At 38.9% G+C, this 22,500-nt stretch overlaps 1 protein-coding gene across 1 annotated transcript in view; it reads right to left on the bottom strand.

Annotated features, from left to right (window-relative positions):
• The window catches only part of LOC144980201 (nuclear receptor subfamily 5 group A member 2-like), a 95,306-nt gene that overhangs the window by 1,973 nt on the left and 70,833 nt on the right, over positions 1-22,500 (bottom strand). The window contains 6 exon segments of the mRNA XM_078927775.1: positions 195-345; positions 857-917; positions 919-953; positions 2,537-2,698; positions 11,847-13,147; positions 14,661-14,801. Coding sequence (XP_078783901.1) covers positions 195-345; positions 857-917; positions 919-953; positions 2,537-2,698; positions 11,847-13,147; positions 14,661-14,801 — 1,851 coding nt within the window.

The following is a 22,500-nucleotide window of genomic DNA, read 5'->3' as shown; positions in this document are numbered from 1 at the left end:
GAAATTTTGGGGAAAATCCTGAAAATGGCTGGTAAGGAGAGAGTTAACACGAATCACGATATGTTTACGTGTACCCTGTTCATCTCTATAAAATCTCTTTGTTTATTGATGATATAAATCATTTCAGTAATGGATTTAGTTTGTGTATTATCCTTAACTATAGCTTTCTTATCCAAAACCCTTTAACTACGTACCTGGGTTGAGCAAGATGAGGAACTTAAGGCACATGTACTCATTGAAGTCCATCCTTAGGTCCTTGCCCTTCTTGACCAGTTCAAACACTTTGGCCTTCACGTCGTCCAGGCCCAACTTGTCCAGGATCTCAAACCCTATAGAACCATTTGGCTGGAAGACACAGACAACGATAACAAATTTTTATAAAAGATAAAAAAAACAATTTATAATAGATTCAAATTGCAAGTCGTTTTTCATCATAACAATATTCTTTTGGAAATGTTAAAATGCCTGAATAAAAACAATTTAAAAAACCTTAATAAAAGATCTATCTCCAATTTTATTTTAACGAGCAACCTCAATATGGTTTGCTTGCTTTGTTGTACTTCATGATTTTTCTACAGAGAAGACCTACAAAATATCTCGTTTTATCTGAATGTAGTAATGTATTTATGTCTTTATTGTTTTGTTTTTTTTATGTTGGCTGAAGAAGGATTTTTGAGCCCGAAGATTCCGCGTTTAGTCTTTGTTCTTTTTTGGAGCTGTGATTATATTCATTTTTTGTTTATTACATTTTACAGTCCACAGCTTCTAGCAGCCAGTATCACTTTGATGTAAAGGTAACTTAAAAGAGTCTGAAAATATCATGAGAACATGAAGCACATTATTATTGTCATTTTACCGTGTGCAATTCCTTTCCCCAGATACTGTGTATTTGTCTGTAGATGAAGTCCAGGATAAGTTTCACTCCAATGAGCAGTATTCATCTGGTCCTCCACTACAAGAGTTTAATAATAATAATAATAATAATAATAATAATAATAATAATAATAATATAATAATAATAATAATATAATAATATTATAATATAATTAAATATAATAATATAAAATATAAGAGAAAAAAAGAAAAGAAAAAAAGAGAAGAGAAGAGAAAGGAAAAAAGAGAGAAAAGAAGGAGAAAGAAGAAGAAAAAGAAGAGAGAAAAGAAGAGGAGAGAAGAAGAAGAGGAAGAAGAAAGAGAAGAGAGGCAAAAGAGAAAAAAAAGAAAAGAAGAAAAAAAGAAGAAAAAAAAGAAAAGAAAAAAAAAAAAGAAAAAGAAAAAAAGAAAAAAAAGAAGAAGAAGAAGAAGAAAAGAAGAAGAAGAAGAAGAAGAAGAAGAAGAAGAAGAAGAAGAAGAAGAAGAAAGAAGAAGAAGAAGAAGAGAAGAAGAAGAAGAAGAAGAAGAAGAAGAAGAAAGAAAAAGAAGAAGAAGAGAAGAGAAGAAGAAGAAGAAGAAGGAAGAAGAAGAAGAAGAAGAAGAAGAGAAAAGAAGAAGAAAGAAGAAGAAGAAGAAGAAGAAGAAGAAGAGAAGAAGGAAGAAGAAGAAGAAAGAAGAAGAAGAAGAAGAAGAAGAAGAAGAAGAAGAAGAAGAAGAAGAAGAGAAGAAGAAAGATAAAAAGTAATGGAATAAATGAAATATAATAATGAAAATAATTAGATAACAATAAATAATAAAAGATGATAAAGCTAGATAGAAAGAAAGGATGAGAGTAGTAGAAAAATAATGAATAACAATAATAAAATGAATATAATATTATAATATGAATAATAGAATATTATCATATATTAATGCATACCCTGGGAACACACACTGGACGACATGATGACATGCACTTAGTGATTACTAACTATGGGAATGTAGACGGATTACTGAAATTATATTCATTAATAAGTTTATATATGATTATCTATATCCTTCACGAGAATGCATAAAATCGACCCGCATCTCACTGTGACATACATGGGTAGATTGAATTATTTGACATAGAGTTATAGAGAGTTTATGTATAGTTCTTCATGGAATGCCTAGGTCACGGCATCTCAATGTGACAACATGAGTGATTCCTGTTGACATCAAGTTGATGTCGGATTATTATTTTTTTTTAATCAAAAGAGTGAGTGTAATACTCTTCAAAAGTCACAATGTCACTTCCCCCGTAATGACACATGGTAACTTAGTAACTGGCTCTAAACTATCAGAACAATGGCAGTCGCCCTTATGAAATATTTCTCCGACAAGCATAGAAGCGTATCCAGAGGGAAAAAAAACCCATTATAAATCTAATTATGTTTTGACTTTGACACATTCTCATCACACGACATATGAAAGATTCTAGCCAGCATGAAGAATAAAAAAGTACCGATTTTCTTTGGTTAGAACCACGATGGCCGCCGTTGCTGGGCGACATGACATCAGACTATTGAATCCTATTTCTCCCCCCTTCCCAAAAAAAAATGTTGCTGGGCGACATGACATCAGACTATTGAATCCTATTGCGCCCCCCTTCCCAAAAAAACCCCCCAAAAAACAAAAACCGCACCTTAATTTCCTTGAAAAAGGAAGAGTTCCTCGCCCATTCCACCATGAGGAACAGGAGCTGGTCCACCATCCGACACAGGACGGGCAGGAAGTTGTCTGGGCTGGACGTCATGTCTGTCTGGGCCAACTCGTTCTGCATAAACGTCAACATCTTGTGCTTGACCTGTAGAGGACACACAGATAGAGCAACTGTTAGGCCATGACATGACCAAACGCACACAACAAACCCAAAAAATAAAATGTTTCATTTCCAGACCTGAAATTAAATAACAGCTGACAAAATTGTCTGGAATTTTTTTTATAGAACATACTGCACCTTTTGGGGGGTTTTTCATCAAAATGATATTAACAGCACATATCGGCGATATGTGCAGTTATGTAACTTGCCTTAGAATTGGAGGGTCCAAGGTTCGAGTCCCACTTTGAGTGACACATAGTTGAGTCCTTGGAAAAAGCTCTTTACTCACTTTCTCTCCCTGAACTCTGGTATAAAATGAGTACCTGGCCGTTAAGACAGCGTTAAAATGCTTTACAAGGGGTCCGTAGCCAACAGAAACACGTCACATGTAGGATGTGACATGGCGTCTGTTGGCCGATATTTATTACACATTTTTCTGATAAATACAACACCATTAACGGCCAGGTCCTGATCCACTTTTTACACCTGAGTAGGATGAGAGAATGTGTAAAACACACTTTTCCAAGGACTCAACTATGCACTGCTTTGAGTTAAGTGGCACTTGAACCCAAGACCTTCCGACACAAAGGCGATGTCATACCGACCATATAGCCATAGTTAAATAGTTGAATCATCATCACCATTATCATCAACTTTTCTTGAAGCACAGACAGATAGACAGACAGACAGACAGGATATATAGAGAGACGGTCAGCCCACTGGAGTCTGATCCACCTTTTTACACCTGAGTAGTGTCACAGTAAAGATTGTTCACAATTATCTTATTAAATTTTATTTTATTAAGAACTGAATTCATCTCACTCCAGTTATATTTCGGTAGGCTTAGATAAACTTTACCTTCTAATATTAGATCGTCTTTCCTTTTATAGCCTTCCCTCGAATTAATTTCTAATTAGTGAATACTTTTCGTTCTACATTCTGTCACGTAGCCACTTATTATAAAAGCTGATAGGTCTAACACTCTACACTCACTTTCTCTCCACAATCTATGCCGGACGGCCAGTCGCTCTATTCCTATATATATACTGGAAGATTTTTATCTTTTGGGACTTTGTAGATATTATATCTACACCATTAAGACGCCGGAGCTTTTAACTTTGATTGTATAATCTTCAAGGATCAAACCCAAGCCCGCTGTACTACACTATAACCTCTTACCAATTGCCTGGAAGTGGAATTTTACGAGTCCAATCCTGTTATCAGAGGAATAGATCATCCAAGCCCATCACTTGCCTGGAAACGTAAACTTACGAACCTGACATATTATCATAAGTTACGTAAAATATTCATACCTCTATTTGTAACTGCCACGATCACTGTTTATCTCTTTTAATTAAATTTCATCATTATTTTTATTTCATTGTAAACAAATCGTTAATTGTTTTTCATTTATAGTAACTAGTAAATTCTGGGGCCTCATTCTACATAGATCTTTATGCATAGTCGAGTAGCTCTTTACTCACTTGAGACCATGACAAGTAGGATGAGAGAATCTGAGTTCAACTTTTCTTGAAGTTGAAGTCAGTGACCTTACGGACAGCACAGACAGACAGGATATATGGAGAGACGGTCCGTCAGCCCACTTGAATCTGATCCAACACAAGAGATAACCAACCACTAATAAGCTCCATCCATACAAAACCCTCTCAAAAGGTCATCCTGAATAGATACGATGATGATAATGATGAATTGATGGTGGTGGTGGCGGTGGTGGTGGTGGTGGTGGTGGACGAGGTAGTTGTGGTTGTGGAGGTTGTGAAGGTCTGTTTATGGTAGTGACTGACGTGTTGAGTGTGGTTCAGGTCATAGTATTTCTACATGAACTAAATGTACTTGATAACTGTTACACTCAATGACATAATCATAATGGTGAAAAGGTTCGAACAAAGATATTGTCAAGTTTAGTTAGAAGGTCAAGTTTTATCAAAAATGAGTTCTTGCCATAAATTAAATGATTACATCAACCCTTTTTGTACATCTTAATGAAATATCAAGGCTTAATTTCACTTCTAAATATTTTTTCACAGCTAGTCAAGTTGAAGGTATAATGCGAGATGTGGAAAACGATGTCAGGAGAAGTAATTACAACGAACCTAAAATGCAAGGTCTACCCATAAAAGATCTGAGGTACGCAGACGACACTGCACTATTGTCCACAACACCGGGGGACTAAAGAATCTAATAACATCTGTAAAGGAACACAGCGAGACCAAAGGCCTTAAGCTGAATATAAAGAAGACCAAAATCATGAATACAGACAAGTGCAAAACAGATGCCATCATAAAAATCAATGGAGAAGAAATAGAAAGAGTAAAGAATTTTTAATATCTTGGAGCCAGGATTGAGTACAACGGGAAATCGGCCCCAGAGATCAGGAGGTGAATAATATCTGGAAAGGGCAGTGCATTCAAACAAAAATAAAATCCTCAAAAGTGTTGTTTTCCCAACTGCAACATATGGATGCGAAGCGTGGACTATCAGCAAAGCAGAGAGCACAAAGATCACAGCTTTTGAAATGTCATGCTACAGAAAAATACTCAGAATATCATGGACTGAAAAACAAACAAACAAAGAAGTCCTGAGAAGGATCGGAATAAAATCACCAATTCTTCTTCAAACTGTAAAGAAATTGAAACTGAACTATTTTGGACATACGACTCGCCACGAATCATTAGAAAAGCACATTCTGCAGACAAGGGTAGACGGCAAGAGAGGAAGAGGTAGACCAACAAGAAGCTGGGAACAAGATATATGTGAATGGCTGGGAATGACAACTCAGGCAAGTAGACTGGTGGAAAACCGTAATCTGTTTCGCAAGAAAGTTCGGGAAGCAACGTCCTACGCAGGATCAGCTGACTAGAGAGAGATAGTCAAGTTGAAAAAGTATGAAATTTGAGGAAAGTTGCTGGATACATTTCCCAAACATCTGACCATAATTTCATGAAAAATCACCCGATTTACTTCAAATAAAGATTTAAAATGCTTTGGGGAACAAATTCTTTCAAAAAATACCCAAAAAATGCAAATCCAAAATTGTCACCTTCCGAATGATTATGTCATGAACTGACACAAATTGTCAATTAACTACCCTCATTCAACCCAAGAAAATTCTGATCATTAGTTGTATAACATAGAGTGATATTGTTGTCCCAAAGAACCACAAGCCCCATAGAGCTATGAGGCCCGCAGAGGAATATCCCATTCTCTAGTGTCAAACAGACAAATAACAATTGCTTGCCACTCTTTGGAGTACTTTCCACCACATCTCACAGACCAGGGGCTACCCAATCACTTCTGAGCTATTGGGGCTCCCTATGTAGAATTGTATATTGGTATATTGGAGTGTTATAATGGAAATACTCACGACGGGGGGACTGGAAATTTGGTGAAAATGGTGTCTGAAAATCTACCCAGATATATATTTTTTTAGAGGGCTTTACGGCGCTTGCAACACACTTAGGTCATATCAGCGCCGGTAAAAAGAAAGTTGGATAGAAAAAACATTATAGATGTACAATTAAAAGGACACCTTTTTAACCCCCCCCCCCCCCAACCTCTCTCTCTCTCTCTCTCTCTCTCTCTCTCTCTCTCTCTCTCTCTCTCTCTCTCTCTCTCTCTCTCTCTCTCTCTCTCTCTCTCTCTCTCTCCTCTATTTTATACTTCTTACCATTATCATCATTTTTGAAAATCAGAATTCTAGAGACAATGAAGGAATAGCGGAAAAGGGAGAGTGAAAATAGGAATGAAGGGTTGGCGGTAGGTATGCGATGACCTTCTATGTCCAAAAAAGGACAGGTCAAAGGTCATCCACTTAGTGTATATCATCACAGTGGGTGGGTGGAGGTAATGAATTGTGGGCTATATTTACATCGTTATCTTATTACATGTGTAATTCCTAATGGCATGAGTGGACCACGACGACCACCACGACGACGACTTGATCCCTTGCACAGACATGATGTACTGGATGTACTGTCTAAGGCTTGTTTTTTGTTTTGATTTGTTTTGTTGTTTTTTTTGGGTTTTTTTTTTAACACAGTAAGAAAACAACACTCTACTGGGTGAATGGTGGAAAGAATCTGAAAAAAATCACGACTGCACCCAGGATTGATCACATTCCCTTTAAGTGTGAAACGAGTGCTCTACCAACTGAGATTTTTTTTTCATGGGAGTGAGTGGGGGGGGGGGGGGGGGGGGGAGGGTTGTATTTCGTTTTGTTTTTTTGTTTTTTTGTTTTTGTTTTACACAGTAAGAAAACAACACCCATCCGTCTACTTCTGCATTTTGGAAGAAAACAACACAGTGAATCTACAATATTCATGAATCCAAGAAAAACTCAAAATAATTTTCAACATCACGTCATCTGGGTTAAAGATCTCATACCGGGACCAGCTCCCCTAAGTTCTTGTTGTTGTTGTTGTTACTTTGATATTGTCACTAGGACTACGACCACGACTTGATCCCTTGCACAGACATGATGTACTTGATGTACTGTCGTCTGTCCTAAGTGTCCGATTCTATCCCAAGTTATGAGATTGAATTTCACAGTTAATTGAAAATACAGTCCTTCTGAGTCATTGTCATTAGGCCCCTGGGACGCTAGTCTATCCGCAAAGTACTTTCCACCAGGTCTACAAGACCCAGCTACCCAATTACTGCTTGGTGAATGGGTGGGTGGGTTGGGGGGGGGGGGGGGGGGGGGGGGAGAGAATCAGAAAAAAATCACGTCTGCACCCAGGATTCATCATATTCCCTTTACGTGTGAAACGAGTGCTCTACCAACTGAGATTTTTTTGGGGGAAGAGGAGAAGGGGGGGGGGGGGGGGGGGGGGGGGGTGGGGGGTAGTTTTTCAAAAGGATGGGGGGAAGGTAGTTTTTCAAAAGGGGGGGGGGGGGTTACACAGAGTAAGAGAACAACACCCATCCATCAACTGCTTTTTGGAAGAAGAAAAAAAAAAACCCAGTGAATCTACAATATTTATGCATCCAAGAAAAATTCAAAATAATTTTCAACATCACGTCATCTGGGTTAACAATCTCACACCGGTACCAGCTCCACGAATTTCGTATTGTTACTACGTACTTTGTACTTTGATATTTTCAATATAATCTGGGATTAGAGAGATGTAGGAAGAAAAATAGGAAAAAATCTAAAAACAAATGGTAAATTATGTTGAGGGCAGTTTTCACTTTGATGTTCCAAGTTTTCAAGTCCTTTGATGATGGCATCCAGTATTTTTGTAAATGGTTCTCTATATATATGTGACAAAGTAAATGCTGCAATATTTTTGTCTGTTCTTATCATTGTCCGAATAAATACCATCTATTTTCAAAGATTTGTACCGTACCGATAAAGATCTAATGCGATTTCCAAATCAATAAAGGACAGTACTATGGACAGGGGTTATTGGGCTACTTTGTCTTGAAGAAAACTGGCCCAAGAAACCTCATCTAACAATAGTACTTTTAAGAATTTGCTTGAAGTACTTTTCTCAGATAACAACAATAATTTGTCATTTCCATCGTCATTCTGAAGGGATGATGTAACCAGGACAAACCCCACTAGACAAACATAGTTGGTTGTTTTTGTTTTTAAGGCTTTTACGGTGCTTGCAACACATCAAGGTCATATGTTTTTGTTTTTAAGGCTTTTACGGTGCTTGCAACACATCAAGGTCATATGTTTTTGTTTTTAAGGCTTTTACGGTGTTGCAACACATCAAGGTCATATGTTTTTGTTTTTAAGGCTTTTACGGTGATTGCAACACATCAAGGTCATATGTTTTTGTTTTTAAGGCTTTTACGGTGCTTGCAACACATCAAGGTCATATGTTTTTTGTTTTTAAGGCTTTTACGGTGCTTGCAACACATCAAGGTCATATGTTTTTGTTTTTAAGGCTTTTACGGTGCTTGCAACACATCAAGGTCATATGTTTTTGTTTTTAAGGCTTTAAGGTGCTTGCAACACATAAAGGTCATATGTTTTTGTTTTTAGGCTTTTACGGTGCTTGCAACACATCAAGGTCATATGTTTTTGTTTTTAAGGCTTTTACGGTGCTTGCAACACATCAAGGTCATATGTTTTTGTTTTTAAGGCTTTTACGGCGCTTGCAACACATCAAGGTCATATGTTTTTGTTTTTAAGGCTTTTACGGCGCTTGCAACACATCAAGGTCATATGTTTTTGTTTTTAAGGCTTTTACGGCGCTTGCAACACATCAAGGTCATATGTTTTAATTTTTAAGGCTTTTACGGCGCTTGCAACACATCAAGGTCATATGTCTTTGTTTTTAAGGCTTTTACGGTGCTTGCAACACATCAAGGTCATATGTTTTTGTTTTTAAGGCGTTTACGGTGATTGCAACACATCAAGGTCATATGTTTTTGTTTTTAAGGCTTTTACGGTGCTTGCAACACATCAAGGTCATATGTTTTTGTTTTTAAGGCTTTTACGGTGCTTGCAACACATCAAGGTCATATGTTTTTGTTTTTAAGGCTTTTACGGTGCTTGCAACACATCAAGGTCATATGTTTTTGTTTTTAAGGCTTTTACGGTGCTTGCAACACATTGAGGCCATGTCAGCGCCAGTAAAAGGGAAGAAAATGGGGGAGTAAAAAGTTCTAGAATTACAATTAAGCACCAAAGAAAAAGGAAGATAAAGGGAAATTGGTTCAAATAGGGATGTAGATTCCAAGAGTACACTGTATCAATGTACTTAGTTTGAGATCACCTAAAAGTCTCGTCCAGACACAAGCACAGGTCCCCACGAAGAGGAATACAATCCAAATGTTTACAAATCATATATAATATGTTTAAAAAAACATAACACAGTGCATAACAGAGAGAAGATTTACAAGGAAAAAAATATCATCTCCCAAAACCATACATTTGACTCACTGTTTCCCTCAACCAGGGTATCAGGCCAGGGCCAGGACAAAACCAAGTAATCTCACTCCAAGACAAAGACAGAAAGCAGATTTTATAGAAAGATAGAAGAGACAGTAAGTACCTCCCTGCCCACTATGGGAGGTAAGGAACCCCACCCAGAAAGACAGAAAGCATGTTGGATGGAAAACAGATAAAGATATACAGGGGGATAGAAGACACAGTAAGTGTCTCCCTGCCCATTATGGGAGGTCAGGAACCCCGCAAAGTAAAAAAAAAAAAAAAATTAAAAATTGAGTTTTATATAGGCAATATCCACTAAATGTGCTCAAAGCGCTTTACAACGGTTCCCTGGTCAACACCAACATTTAACATGACGCCTGTTAGGCGATATTACAACTTTTCGGACAAAGACAACGCTGTTAACGGCCAAGTACTCATTTCACACCTGAGTACGGTGAGAGAATGTGAGTTAAGGACTCAACTATGCGCTGAGTGCGAGGCTCGAACCCAGGACCTTCCGATATGAAAGCGAGTGTCATACCACTAGACCACATAGCCGCACATAGTAGGCAAAAATGTGTCCCTGTACCTCTCAGACAAGTTTATATACTATTCACCTCTAAATCCACTCAAGGGCTGAACAGATCTATAATAATATAATATTATGACATGACAGGACAGATTTCCACTTGAACCTACATCTTCAAAGTCCTTAAAAATAAATAGAGAACGCTCTATATATCTTGATGAACAAAAATGAATATAACTTTCAAAAAAAAAAAAAAAAGAAAAGAACAAAATAAGAAAACATGGAATGTTTCGGGCTCAAAACCCTTCTTCAGTCAATAAGGAAAACCCAAAATAAAAATGTTCAAAATTAAATGAATACAGCATCGCTTAGAATCCATTTCACGTCTGTCTGAACTATCGGACACGACAGGCCAAATAGGTACTTCTGTTTCTATTGGGATTTATTTTATCATTGGCTAAAGAAGGGCTTTGAGCCCTGAACTGTTTCGTGTTTGGTATTTTGTTCTTTTACAACAAGCTGTTCTATTCATTCTTGTTCATGACTTATCGACATGTTCACAGTCCACAGCTTCTAGCAGCTTTGTCATCACTTCAATTCGGCACCCTCGGAGACTCCAGCACTCTTTGTGGTTTCTCCTGAGAGCGTGCTTTAGAATATACAGCGAGTAGGTACTGTAGCATAGTTTTAGGCAGTGGTGGAACTCAGCAATTTTTTAAACTCTTAAAATTAAACAGACAAACATACAAACACACCACCTGACTTAGTAGTTATTAGTACCTAGTTAGTGAGTCTATGTGGTCTAGTGGTAGACACTCGCTTTCGGACCAGAAGGTCCTGGGTTCGAGCCTCGCTCAGAGCATAGTTGAGTCCTTGGAAAAGACTCTTTACTCATATCCTCTCACTGTACTCAGATGTAAAATGAGTACCTGGCCGTTAACAATGTTATCTATGTCGGAAAAAAAAATATGTAATATCGCCTAACAGGCGTCATGTCTCGTTCTACATGTTACATGTTGCTGTTGGTCAGAGACCCCTTGTAAAGCACTTTGAGCATGTTTAGTGGATATCGTGCTATGTATAAAAGCTCAAAAATTTTTGTTTTGCTATTTTTAAAGTATCCTTTCAAATTCTTATTTACTTATTTATTATGTCTAATTGATTGAATTCCAATTACTTGTATGAATTACAATAGCTTAGTAGTATTGATATCACATTCATTTTTTGGTGCTGGGTCATCTATTTTTAACTATATCTATGTAATAAATGAAATGGGTGTGTTCTTCAATATGGTACGTAATTGGATTTGGAATCCCATTGCATACATGGAGAGTGGGTTTCCAAAACTCCCTAACTTCATTTTTCCCCAATTTTGAGATATCAAGGATTATTTCCCCTAAAATTTCTCATTCGGTCTATTATTTTATCATATTCAAATTCATACAAATCTAAGGAAATTCTTGTACTGTTTGATGCTAAAAATAAAATTTAAATTTATCTCAATTTATCTTAATCTCATGGACGGAATATCTCAAAAAGTAGAAAAATCCTCTTAACGAGTTTTAGAAAACCAGCCTTCACATGTCTTGGTACCAGCAAATCAGTTTTGTGTATTTTCGAACATTGTAAACCAAACAACAAATTGCCTTCGTGGACAATAAAGATCATAGAATATTATTATGAAAATAACATACCTCGTTTTCATCCACCATAGATGCTTTGATCTCCGCCATCAGGGGAGTGAACAGGGACCGCGTGGACTGGCCCGTTGTGGCCTGTGGGCCCTGGAAGGCCCGTAGAGCGTCTATCACATTGGGATATGGTTGGGAGTCCGTCTCATTGTTATCGTTACAACTTCCACCACTGCTATTATTGTCCCTCGGCACAAGCGCTAATGGCGGACTCCCTTGTTCACTACTACTGTTGTTGTTGTTGTTGTTGTTATTATTATTAGTTGTGAGGCCATTATGAAGAGCGTTATTGTTGTTATTTTTGTTATTTGTACCATTGTTGGTGGTGTTGTTATTATTACTACTACTACTACCACCACCACCTCTACTGTGAATGGACGCTAAGTTTCCGTGGTGTAACTGAATATCGTTCAAGTCACTCAGTCTCGTTGACGAGTGTTGATGTTGTTGTTGGTGGTGGTGGTGGTGGTGGTGTTGTGGTGGTGGTGGTTGATGTTGATGATGATGATGATGGTGACGATGGTGGTGCAGTTGGGGATGATGATGATGATGATGATGATGTTGGTTCGTAGGTGGGCTATGTTCTCCTACTCGGTCCAACGATGACGACGTCGACGACCCTGAGTTATTTTCCTGATGTTGTTGTTGTTGATGTGTCGCCACGTAGTGTGCAGCATTGTTGTTTTCCTGTGGTGAATACAATCCAGCCTTCGACCCACCCCCGTGGACGGCCATGGTGGGCAAGTGGCCAAATCCGGGGACAAAGGTCTGTGATAAGTGAGAGGCAGACGGATTAACGGCCAGGGATAAGCCCGGGGGGGAATCCCCGGGCGAGGCGGCCATGTTTTGGGACGCGGACAAAGAATTTGAAGGATTCATGTTTTCTGAATCGATGGCATGAGATGACGAGGAGGAGGAGGACAGAGCGGGGAGGAGGGCCGAGGAGTGGGGCGGGCCGTGGGGATGATGAGAAGAAGGATGGGGACCACAGTTGAAGCCAGGGATAAGGCCGGGAACGAGGGTCGGGGGGCCGCCAGCTGAGGTAGATAAAGCACCGCTCGTGTAGAGATTAAGGCTGTGCCGAAGCAACATGGGGTCGGGTTTGATGTCTTCGGGGGAGGACGGGTTCCCTCCGCCCACCCCGTTAACGCCTGATAGGTCGTTGGTCATGAGGTGCGGCATGTCCCCGCACGCCCCCGTCAGGACTTGGTGATGCCGGGCCGCTTGCTGCTTGAGGGCCCGGTCTCGTTTGTACATGGGGCCGAATTTGTTACGACCGCCTCGCATGCGATCGGAACGCACGGCTGAAATGAAAAAATAAAATAGTTGAGTCAGACATACTGATCATGAAAAAGAGACAAAGAGTCAGAGATGGAGATTTTCAAAGAGAACGATCACTCTCTCTAAGGTATATTGAGCTATATATATATTGCTTTTATATAGCGCAATATCCACTAAACATGCTCAAAGCGCTTTACAAGTGGTCACCGGCCAACAGCAACACTGAACATGTAGGACAGGACATGAGGCCAGTTAGACGATATTGCAATTTTTCCGGTCAGAGACGGCGCTGTTAACAGCCAGGTACTCATTTTACACGTGAGTACGGTGAGAGAATGTGAGTAAAGAGCCTTTTCCAAGGACCTAACTATGCGCAAAGCGAGGCTCGAACCCAGGACCTTCCGATCCGAAAGCGAGTGTCATACCACGAGACCACATAGCCACACAAAAACTAATACAACAGCTTCAAGAAAGAACTAAATATACTAACCACGCAATGTTTCAGGCTCAAAATCCTTCTTCAGCCAAAATTTAAACGATACCAGACCTGCCTACTTGAAATGTTAAAAATTCGTAGTTTTCAGAGGGAAGAAATAGAAGTCATTATAATTAACTTTACAAATTAATATTTTACCTTTAGCAGTATCTATTAAATATGCCTTCAAAACCCTGAATAGATGCTTTGTGGCACCAAAATATTCTTTTTAACACAAGTGTTTTGAATCATAAATATCTATTTATTTCTGCTGTTGAAGCCAAAAATTCGTATTTTTATGAATTTTTCGTAGTCATAGGCAGGTCTGTGATATGTCGCGCTAAATCCAGATAGATGGCAGAAAATCCAAATCAAACTTGACATATTAATGTTTCGACTTGTTTTGTAATGGGCTGAAGAAGGGTATTGAGCCCGAAACGGTCTGTCTTCTGTATTTTGTTCTTATTTTGAAGCTGTTATTAATATTCATTTGTTTTACATTACGTTTTACAGTCCAGAGCTTTGGGCAGCTTATGTTTATTCTTTTCTATTCAAGGTGCAGTAGTAATCCTGCATGGCCAATTTGGTGGGGTTTTTGGGAGGTAGGGGAAGGGGGAGGGGGGTTCACATGCTTGGTTTGTCCAAGCCTTAAACAAATAAAAACAAGGAAATATGAAATAAAAATGAAATACATTTCAGAGGAAGAAATTTGATGATGATGATGATGATGATGATGATGATGATAATGATAATGATGATGATGATGATGATGAGGACAACGAAGACAATGGTGATGACGATGACGAAGACAAGGATGATGGGTATGATGATGATGATAATGACAATGATGACGACAATAAAGTAAAAACAAACCGATTTCTAACATGAATATAAATATCCATTATATATCCAGAGACGCCAACTTTAAATTTGGCTCACAGGAGTTTCAGTCACCACTCGTAGGAATTGCATTGCCGAAAGAGGAATTTCCGCACACAAGAAAAAGGAATTGGAATGGTATTTGGCATTGTGTTTACATATTGTATAGTATATTATTTTACCTTCCAGCTTCATTCCAACACTGAGGCATTTCTGAAAGCGACAAAACGGGCATCTCTTCCGTTGACTCTTGTCAATCTGACAGTTACGATTGTCCACGCACGTGTACACTTTCTTGTTCTGGACGGTCCTCTTGAAGAAGCCTGGACAGAAGACAAATGACAACAACAATCATTTTTTTTTTTTTTAAAATGAGTCATAGAGAAGTATCAGGAAAAAAAAATAGAGCTTTTATATAGCGCTATATCCACTAAATGTGCTCAAAGTGCTTTACAAGGGGTCCCTGGCCAACAGCAACATTTAACATGTAAAACGGGACATGATGCCTGTTAGGCGATATTACAATTTCTTCGGACAGAGACAACGCTGTTAACGGCCAGGTACTCATTTGACACCTGAGTACGGTGAGAGAATGTGAGTAAAGAGCCTTCTCCAAGGACTCCACTATGCGCCGAACGAGGCTCGAACCCAAGACCTTCCAATCCGAAAGCGAGTGTCATACCACAAGACCACATAGCCGCAGAAGACAATAAGAGTATATGGGCAGCTATGTAGTCTAGTGGTATGACACTCGCCTTCAGATCAGAAGGCCCTGTGTTCAAGTCCAGCTCAGAGCCATGAATAGTAGAGGGGGGGGGGGGGGGTAATAATCTTTCCCAAGGAAAAAAACTGAAAGTGCCTGAAGCAGGGCTCTTACCCGGGATCTTCCAGTTGTGATTGTTGTTGGCCGTCCCCTAGTTCGTTTCTTTTGGCCAGATCATTGCTTTATTGGCAGAAATTCCAGGTTTACGACGTAGAAAATGTCCAAAAATTTTCCACCATAGCTCAAGAACTTGAATTGACAAGGATATTTTGTTGTACTTTTTACATAAACTCTTTAGCCAGGCTCAAGAATAAACTCTTCACAAAATGAGAAGAAACATAACTAAGAATCTACATCATTGACATCATCATCATCATCATCATCATCGACATCATCATCATCATCATCATCATCATCATCATCATCATCATCATCATCATCATCATCATCGACATCATCATCATCATCAACAATCCCATGCTATGATCTAATGATCGCCGGGTGGATACACGGGATGCAGATCTCACTACTTTGTGCCATTCTTCTCTATTGTTGGCCTTCTCCTAGAGTTCCTCCATCTCCATTCTGTCCTTGACAGGGGAACTGTAAACTTTCAAGTCGGCAGGTTTGTACTCTGCTGTTTTTTACCCCCCCCCCCCCCCCCTCCTCTCTCTCTCTCTCTCTCCTCTCTCTCTATCTGTCTCTCTCTCCCTCTCATTCTCTCTCTATCTCTCTCTCTCTCTCTCTCTCTCTCTCTCATCTCTCTTTCCTCTCTCTTCCCCTCCCGCCTCTCTCTCTCTCTCAATCAATCATTTACTCTTATTACTACTGTTACAAATGACCTTACAATCTCACAGGTCAGCAAGCCATAGTGATAGCCGGACACTTTATCCCCACAGACTGGACACAGCTCGTCAAAGCCTGACTTGAAATCTTTAAAGTCAGAATCCCCGACCATGGATCCGGAAGCTGTAGGGGTGGAAAAATAAGGGAAAAAAAAATAAAATAATAATAATAAATAAATGTTAATAAAATAAACGTTGAGCTTTTATCCACTAAACGTGTTCAAAGTGCTTTACAATGGGGTCCCTGACCGTAGCCATCGTCAACTTATAGGCATGATCACTGGCCAAAATTGATTGTCAATCCAGTCTGTGGTTGTCCACTAAAGATAACAAAAGTTCGTTGAGTTTTTTTCGTGTTCAACCGATGAATACTTGTGCTCCATGGAGCTCTACTAACGACAACTGCAAAAACGAGTCAAAATGCCAGTCTTCGGCCACAAAAGATAACAAATCGTGAGTTGTATTCAATAGTTCAACCAATGAAATAACTTGTCTCCATGAGCTCTACTAACGACAACTCACTAAACGGTGCAAAAAAATAAAAATAAAAATAAAATAAATAATGAGGTCAAACTGCCAGTCCTTTTGGATTTCAGTGTCAGGCTATATAAAATAACGATGGCGACGCTGACACTGACCAAAAAATGACATCAAAAGACAAGTCTTTGGCCACAAATGAAAACAAATCGTGAGTTGTATTCAATAGTTCAACCAATGGGATCACCATGAGCTCTACTAACGACAACTCACAAGGCGGTGCATAAACCAAATAATGAGTCAAAAGACAAGTCCTTTTGGGTCTTCGTGTCAGGCTAATAAAGATGGAACGAATTTGACATCATTCAGGCCTTTGTTATTGTTTTTCGCCATCCACATTTGTGAGTAATGCTCACTAAACTGTATCAACCCCTATCAAAAGTGTAAAATGTATTTAAAAAATGAGCATGTGCATAGAGATAGTTTTATTTAACTATCAATAACATGCAAAAAAAACAAACAAAAAAAAACTAAAAACTAAAAACAAAAAAAAAAAACCTAAAAACATTAGCTTTGATACATCGCCAATAATTTGTCTCAGAAAAAAAAGACGTAACAAAGAGGCATGGGATAAAAGTAACCCCGGGTATACTTCGGATATAGTCGGTTTTAGGGTTGAGTGAGTTAAAAGTAAAAATAAACAAAAAGCCTCAACGTTTTTAGTCCCAAAGACCAAATTATATTTTTTTCAAAAACATTTCTTACAAATGGTTTTAAGCTTCTTTTCAATGGTATCATATAAAATAGGACATCTCTCTCTCTCTCTCTCTCTCTCTCTCTCTCTCTCTCTCTCTCTCTCTCTCTCTCTCTCTCTCTCTCTCTCTCTCTCTCTCTCTCTCTCGTTATTCTCCCCAAGACCAAATTATATACATATAAAAAACATTTCGTGTCAAAGCTTCTTTTCAATGGTGTCATATACAAAAGGTCATCCCTGATATTATTGGGGTTTTTTTTTGTTGTTGTTTGTACTGCTGTCCGCTATTTGAGTAGATGTAGGCGTGTGTGTGTGTGTGTGTGTGTGTGTGTGTGTGTGTGTGTGTGTTTATTTGTGTGTGTGTGTGTGTGTGTGTGTAAGTGAGTGCATAGTATGTAAATAAGATTTTTTTTTAATCGATCGCACGTGCGCACACATGCATACAGAGATTGGGGGAAAGGAGGGGGGGAGAGAGAGAGAGAGAGAGAGAGAGAGAGAGAGAGAGAGAGAGAGAGAGAGAGAGAGAGAGAGAGAGAGAGGAGAGAGGGAGAGAAAGAGAGAGAGATATATATATTCACATTAAAGGCCAAAGAACGAGATCAAATTGTGAGTCTTCTTACATAATTGTAGGGGAAAAAAAGAACGTTTTTGTTCACATCATTTTAATTATTTAATTTTTTTTTTTTTAATGAGGATGAGAAATCTAAAAATCTTCATGATCACGTACGGATTCAATTTGTTTTTTCCTTTCCTCCTTTCCGTTTTTTTTTTTTTTTTTTTTTTTTTTTTGTTTCTTCCTCATTTTTTTTCTGTCGATTTTAAATGGAAATATCGTATTGATTCAAGCGTTTAGCTAAAATACTCGCAACATCAGCCATCACACAAAATTACCATAGAAGTTTAAAGTCAATCAGCTCTTTGTTATTGTTTTTAGACAGACATGTTAATGATTAGTAGTTCTCACTAAATCATAGTGTAAATGTTGCTGCACGAAGCTCGAAGAAATAAATAATAATGTGAAGTTGAATAAAGCTTCAATTTAATTACAAAAACAGATCAAATGAACATTTCGGATTTGCCCTTTATCAACAAAACAGGATGAATGAAACACCACAGATGAATGAGATGATGTGGTAGTGGCGTAGTTAAGACCACATCATCTCATTCATCTGCGGTGTTTCATTCATCCTGTTTTGTTGATAAAGGGGAAACCCGAAACGTTCATTTGATCTGTTTTTTTGTAATTAAATTGAAGCTCACATTCAACTTCAAATTATTATTTATCACTAAATCATACGAATCAAGACTCATTGTTGTTATGCGCTTAGATAAAATAATCACAACATCCGCCAGACAAATTATACATTCCAACCCACAAAATTACATGTAATCTTTGACATTTATTGACGCATTGCGTTTAACTCATGACCCAGAGCAGAATAAGAAGGTAAATTGTGAGGTAAGGGTTCGGGTGAGTCTGTAAGTAGTTCACATTTCTGTCGAACACTAAACACCGTTCTTAAAAATTTGCACCAGAAAACTCGTCCCTTCAATTGCCTTCAACAGTCATGAAGCGACTGTTGAAGTGACTTCCCTCGTAATGACGCATAGTGACTTAGTAGTAACTGGTTCTAAACTATCGGAACAATGGCGGACGCCCTCATGAAATATCTACTTCTCCAACAGGCATAAAAGTGTATCCAGAGGAGAAAAACATTATAAATCCGATCAGGTTTCGACTTTTATACATTCCGGTCACATGACATGTGAAAAATTCTAGCCATCATGAAGAATAAAAAGTACCCGATTTTCTTTGTTTAGAACCAAGGTGCTCGTTGCTGGGCGGAGTGACATCAGACTATTGAATCCCATTATTGATCGATTAAAAATACTCTCACCTCCACACATACACACACACACACACACACACACACACAACACAATTTATATAATATATAACAATATAAATAAGCCTCAAACCCGGGACTTTAAATAAACTTTAAGTAAAGAGCCACGAAAGCCACGTTTATAACAAGAAATGAAATGAATAGGAAAGTGCCTGAAGACAACAAAGAATAAAAACCGCGCGGCGGCGATGGGGGCTCGAACCCGCGACCTTACTGGTACGACAACTCCGCCTGGCCGGGGAAATCGTGACTCTACCGTATGAGATATCCACGAGCCAAAAAAAAAAAAAAAAAGTCGCTTCAAACCGTAGTCTAACGAGAGCCTTCTCTCCCCGACTTCTTGAGATCACAATAGGTTCAACACACACAAACGCCGCGAAGTTAGTTGGCCAGCATTTATTAAGCTTAATAGCCAATATTCTCAACACAAACATGTAACATAGAAACGATTGAGACATTGAGTATGCTCCGGTATTTGGGGTGATTTTTTTTTTTTTTAATTCAGAAAAGTGAGTGGAGCAGGCACTTATGTTAATAAGAACAAGAAATCAGCCGCGTTTGAGACTTGTTTAGTCTAAAACCAGGGGACACTGTGATCCATCCATATTATTTGAACAATGAGTTTTCTGAACAATTATTTTCTAAAGTCGTTCAGAGGACGGCAAAAGTTCACAGTAAGGCCAAAGAACGCGATCAATAATAAATGTACAATAACGGGTCGCACGGTGTTTCATCATTTGATTATCATTGTAACGCCACCGTCTCACAATGGTATAGATAGAATGCGCTTGGCCAAGGAGTTCACAACATTGCCATCCGGAAGTATAACGGACCAACACACAAACTCTGTGTAACCATGCACTTTTATAGTCTGGTTAATACAGTTTAGTGAGAACAACTCACAAACGCGGATGGCAAAAACAATAACAAAGGCCTGAGTGACGTCATCTGCATACTATCTATATAGATAGTATGCGCTTGGCTAAGAAGCTCACAACATTGCCATCCGGAAGTATAACGGACCAACACACAAAACTGTGTGTATCCAAGAACGTTTATAGTCTGGTTAATACAGTTCAGTGAGCATTACTCATAAACGCGGATGGCAAAAAACAATAACAAAGACCTGAGTGACGTCATCTTCGAACTATCTATAGGTAGGTAGGTTTCACGTCGCGTCGGGACCAACTCGGTGCTGGAAACTTAAAACAAAACAACAACAAAAACGTTTATGTTATGATTGATAGAATTAAGTGAGAACAAATAAATAAATCATTAACAGGCTGTATCTAAAAATAGTGACAAAGAGCCGAGGGACGTCAATTTCGTTCCTTCTATAATATATATTATTATAGTGACGAATATGAAAATTGAGATGATTTTAAATCAGCAGTCTATACGGTGGAGACTCGGAAGGTACGGAGTGAATGCAGGGCTGCCAACCTCAACACAAGAAAAAGTGTAAGGCTAAGATTTTAATTGAGCTTTATATAGGGCAATATCCACTAAATGTGCTCAAAGCGCTTTACAAGGGGTCCCTGACCAACAGCAACATTTAACATATAGGACGGGACAAGACGCCTGTTAGGCGATATTACAATTTTTCGGAAAAGACAACACTGTTAACGGCCAGGTACTCATTTTACACCTGAGTACGGTGAGAGAATGCGAGTAAAGAGCCTTTTCCAAGGACTCAACTATGCGCCGAGCGTGAGGCTCGAACCCAGGACCTTCCGATCCGAAAGCGAGTGTCATACCACTACACCACATAGCCACAAGATTGCTTACAAGATTGCGTGTCAAAAAGAGAAAACAAGAAATGAAGTGAGTAGGAAAGTACCAGAAGACAACAGAGAATAAAAACCTCGCGGCGGCGATGGGGGCTCGAACCCGCGACCTTACTGGTACGACAACTCCGCCTGGCCGGGGAAATCGTGATTCTACCGTATGAGATATCCACGATAGTCTCCTACCACTAGACCAAATAGCGGCACGAAACAGAAAAAAAAAAAAAATATATATATATATATATATAATATATATATATATATATATATATATATATATATATATAAAACAGCAGTAGACCACAAGACCACATAGCCGCAAATTGGTGACGTCATCATTTCGCAGTGGGAAGAATTCTACGTCATGACAAAAAATTAATTTGTGCGGCTATGTGGTCTAGTTTTATGGCGCCCGCTTTCGGATCGGAAGGTCCTGGGTTCGAGCCTCGCTCGGCGCATAGTTGAGTCCTTGGAAAAGGCTCTTTACTTACATTCTCTCACCGTGCTCAGGTGTAAAATGAGTACCTGGCCGTTAACAGCGTTGTCTTTGTCCAAAAAAAATTGTAATATAGCCTAACAGGTTACATACGTACATTCTCACTATCACAACACACACATACCCATACACACACAACACACACACACGCACGCACGCAAACAGTACTTGGTACGGGATTACTGAGAAACCCGTGTGCAAATAACACCCGATTAGAAAATAGTAAGACGAAAAGAGACGAAAAGTGGACCAAAACAACACCAAGCAAAAACCCAAGACGCCGACAACGTGCAAACACACAAAATTATGTGTAACCTCAATAAACAAAAATCAATATTAACAGCTTCAAAAAAACAACAACAAAAAAAAAACAAAAAAACAAACCAAAAAAAAAAAAAAAAAAAAAAAAACCAACACAGAACGTTTCGGGCTCAAAGCCCTTCTTCAGCCAACAATCAATAACAATTTAATTTTTTTTTTAATTGATCTTTATATAGGGCAATATCCACTAAATGTGCTCAAAGCGCTTTACAGCGGGGGGTCCCTGGTCAACAGCAACATTTAACATGTAGGACGGGAGGACATGCCGCCTGTTAGGCGATATTACAATTTTTCGGACAAAGACACCGCTGTTAACGGCCAGGTACTCATTTTACACCTGAGTACGGTGAGAGAATGTGAGTAAAGAGCCTTCTCCAAGGACTCAACTATGCGCCGAGCGAGCGAGGCTCGAACCCAGGACCGTCCGATCCGTGAGCGAGTGTCATACCACAAGACCACATAGCAGCACAATAAAGACATATAGATAGTATGCAGATGACGTCACTCAGGCCTTTGTTATTGTTTTTGCCATCCGCGTTTGTGAGTTGTTCTCACTAAACTGTATTAACCAGACTATAAAAGTTCATGGTTACACAGAGTTTGTGTGTTGGTCCGTTATACTTCCGGATGGCAATGTTGTGAACTCCTTGGCCAAGCGCATTCTATCTATAA

This window comes from Berghia stephanieae, chromosome 9 (assembly GCF_034508935.2).
Source record: "Berghia stephanieae isolate SIO BIC M18660-M18661 chromosome 9, UCSD_Bste_1.3, whole genome shotgun sequence".
Classification (NCBI taxonomy): Eukaryota; Metazoa; Mollusca; class Gastropoda; order Nudibranchia; family Aeolidiidae; genus Berghia; species Berghia stephanieae.
This window is presented reverse-complemented; position numbering and strand designations above follow the sequence as displayed.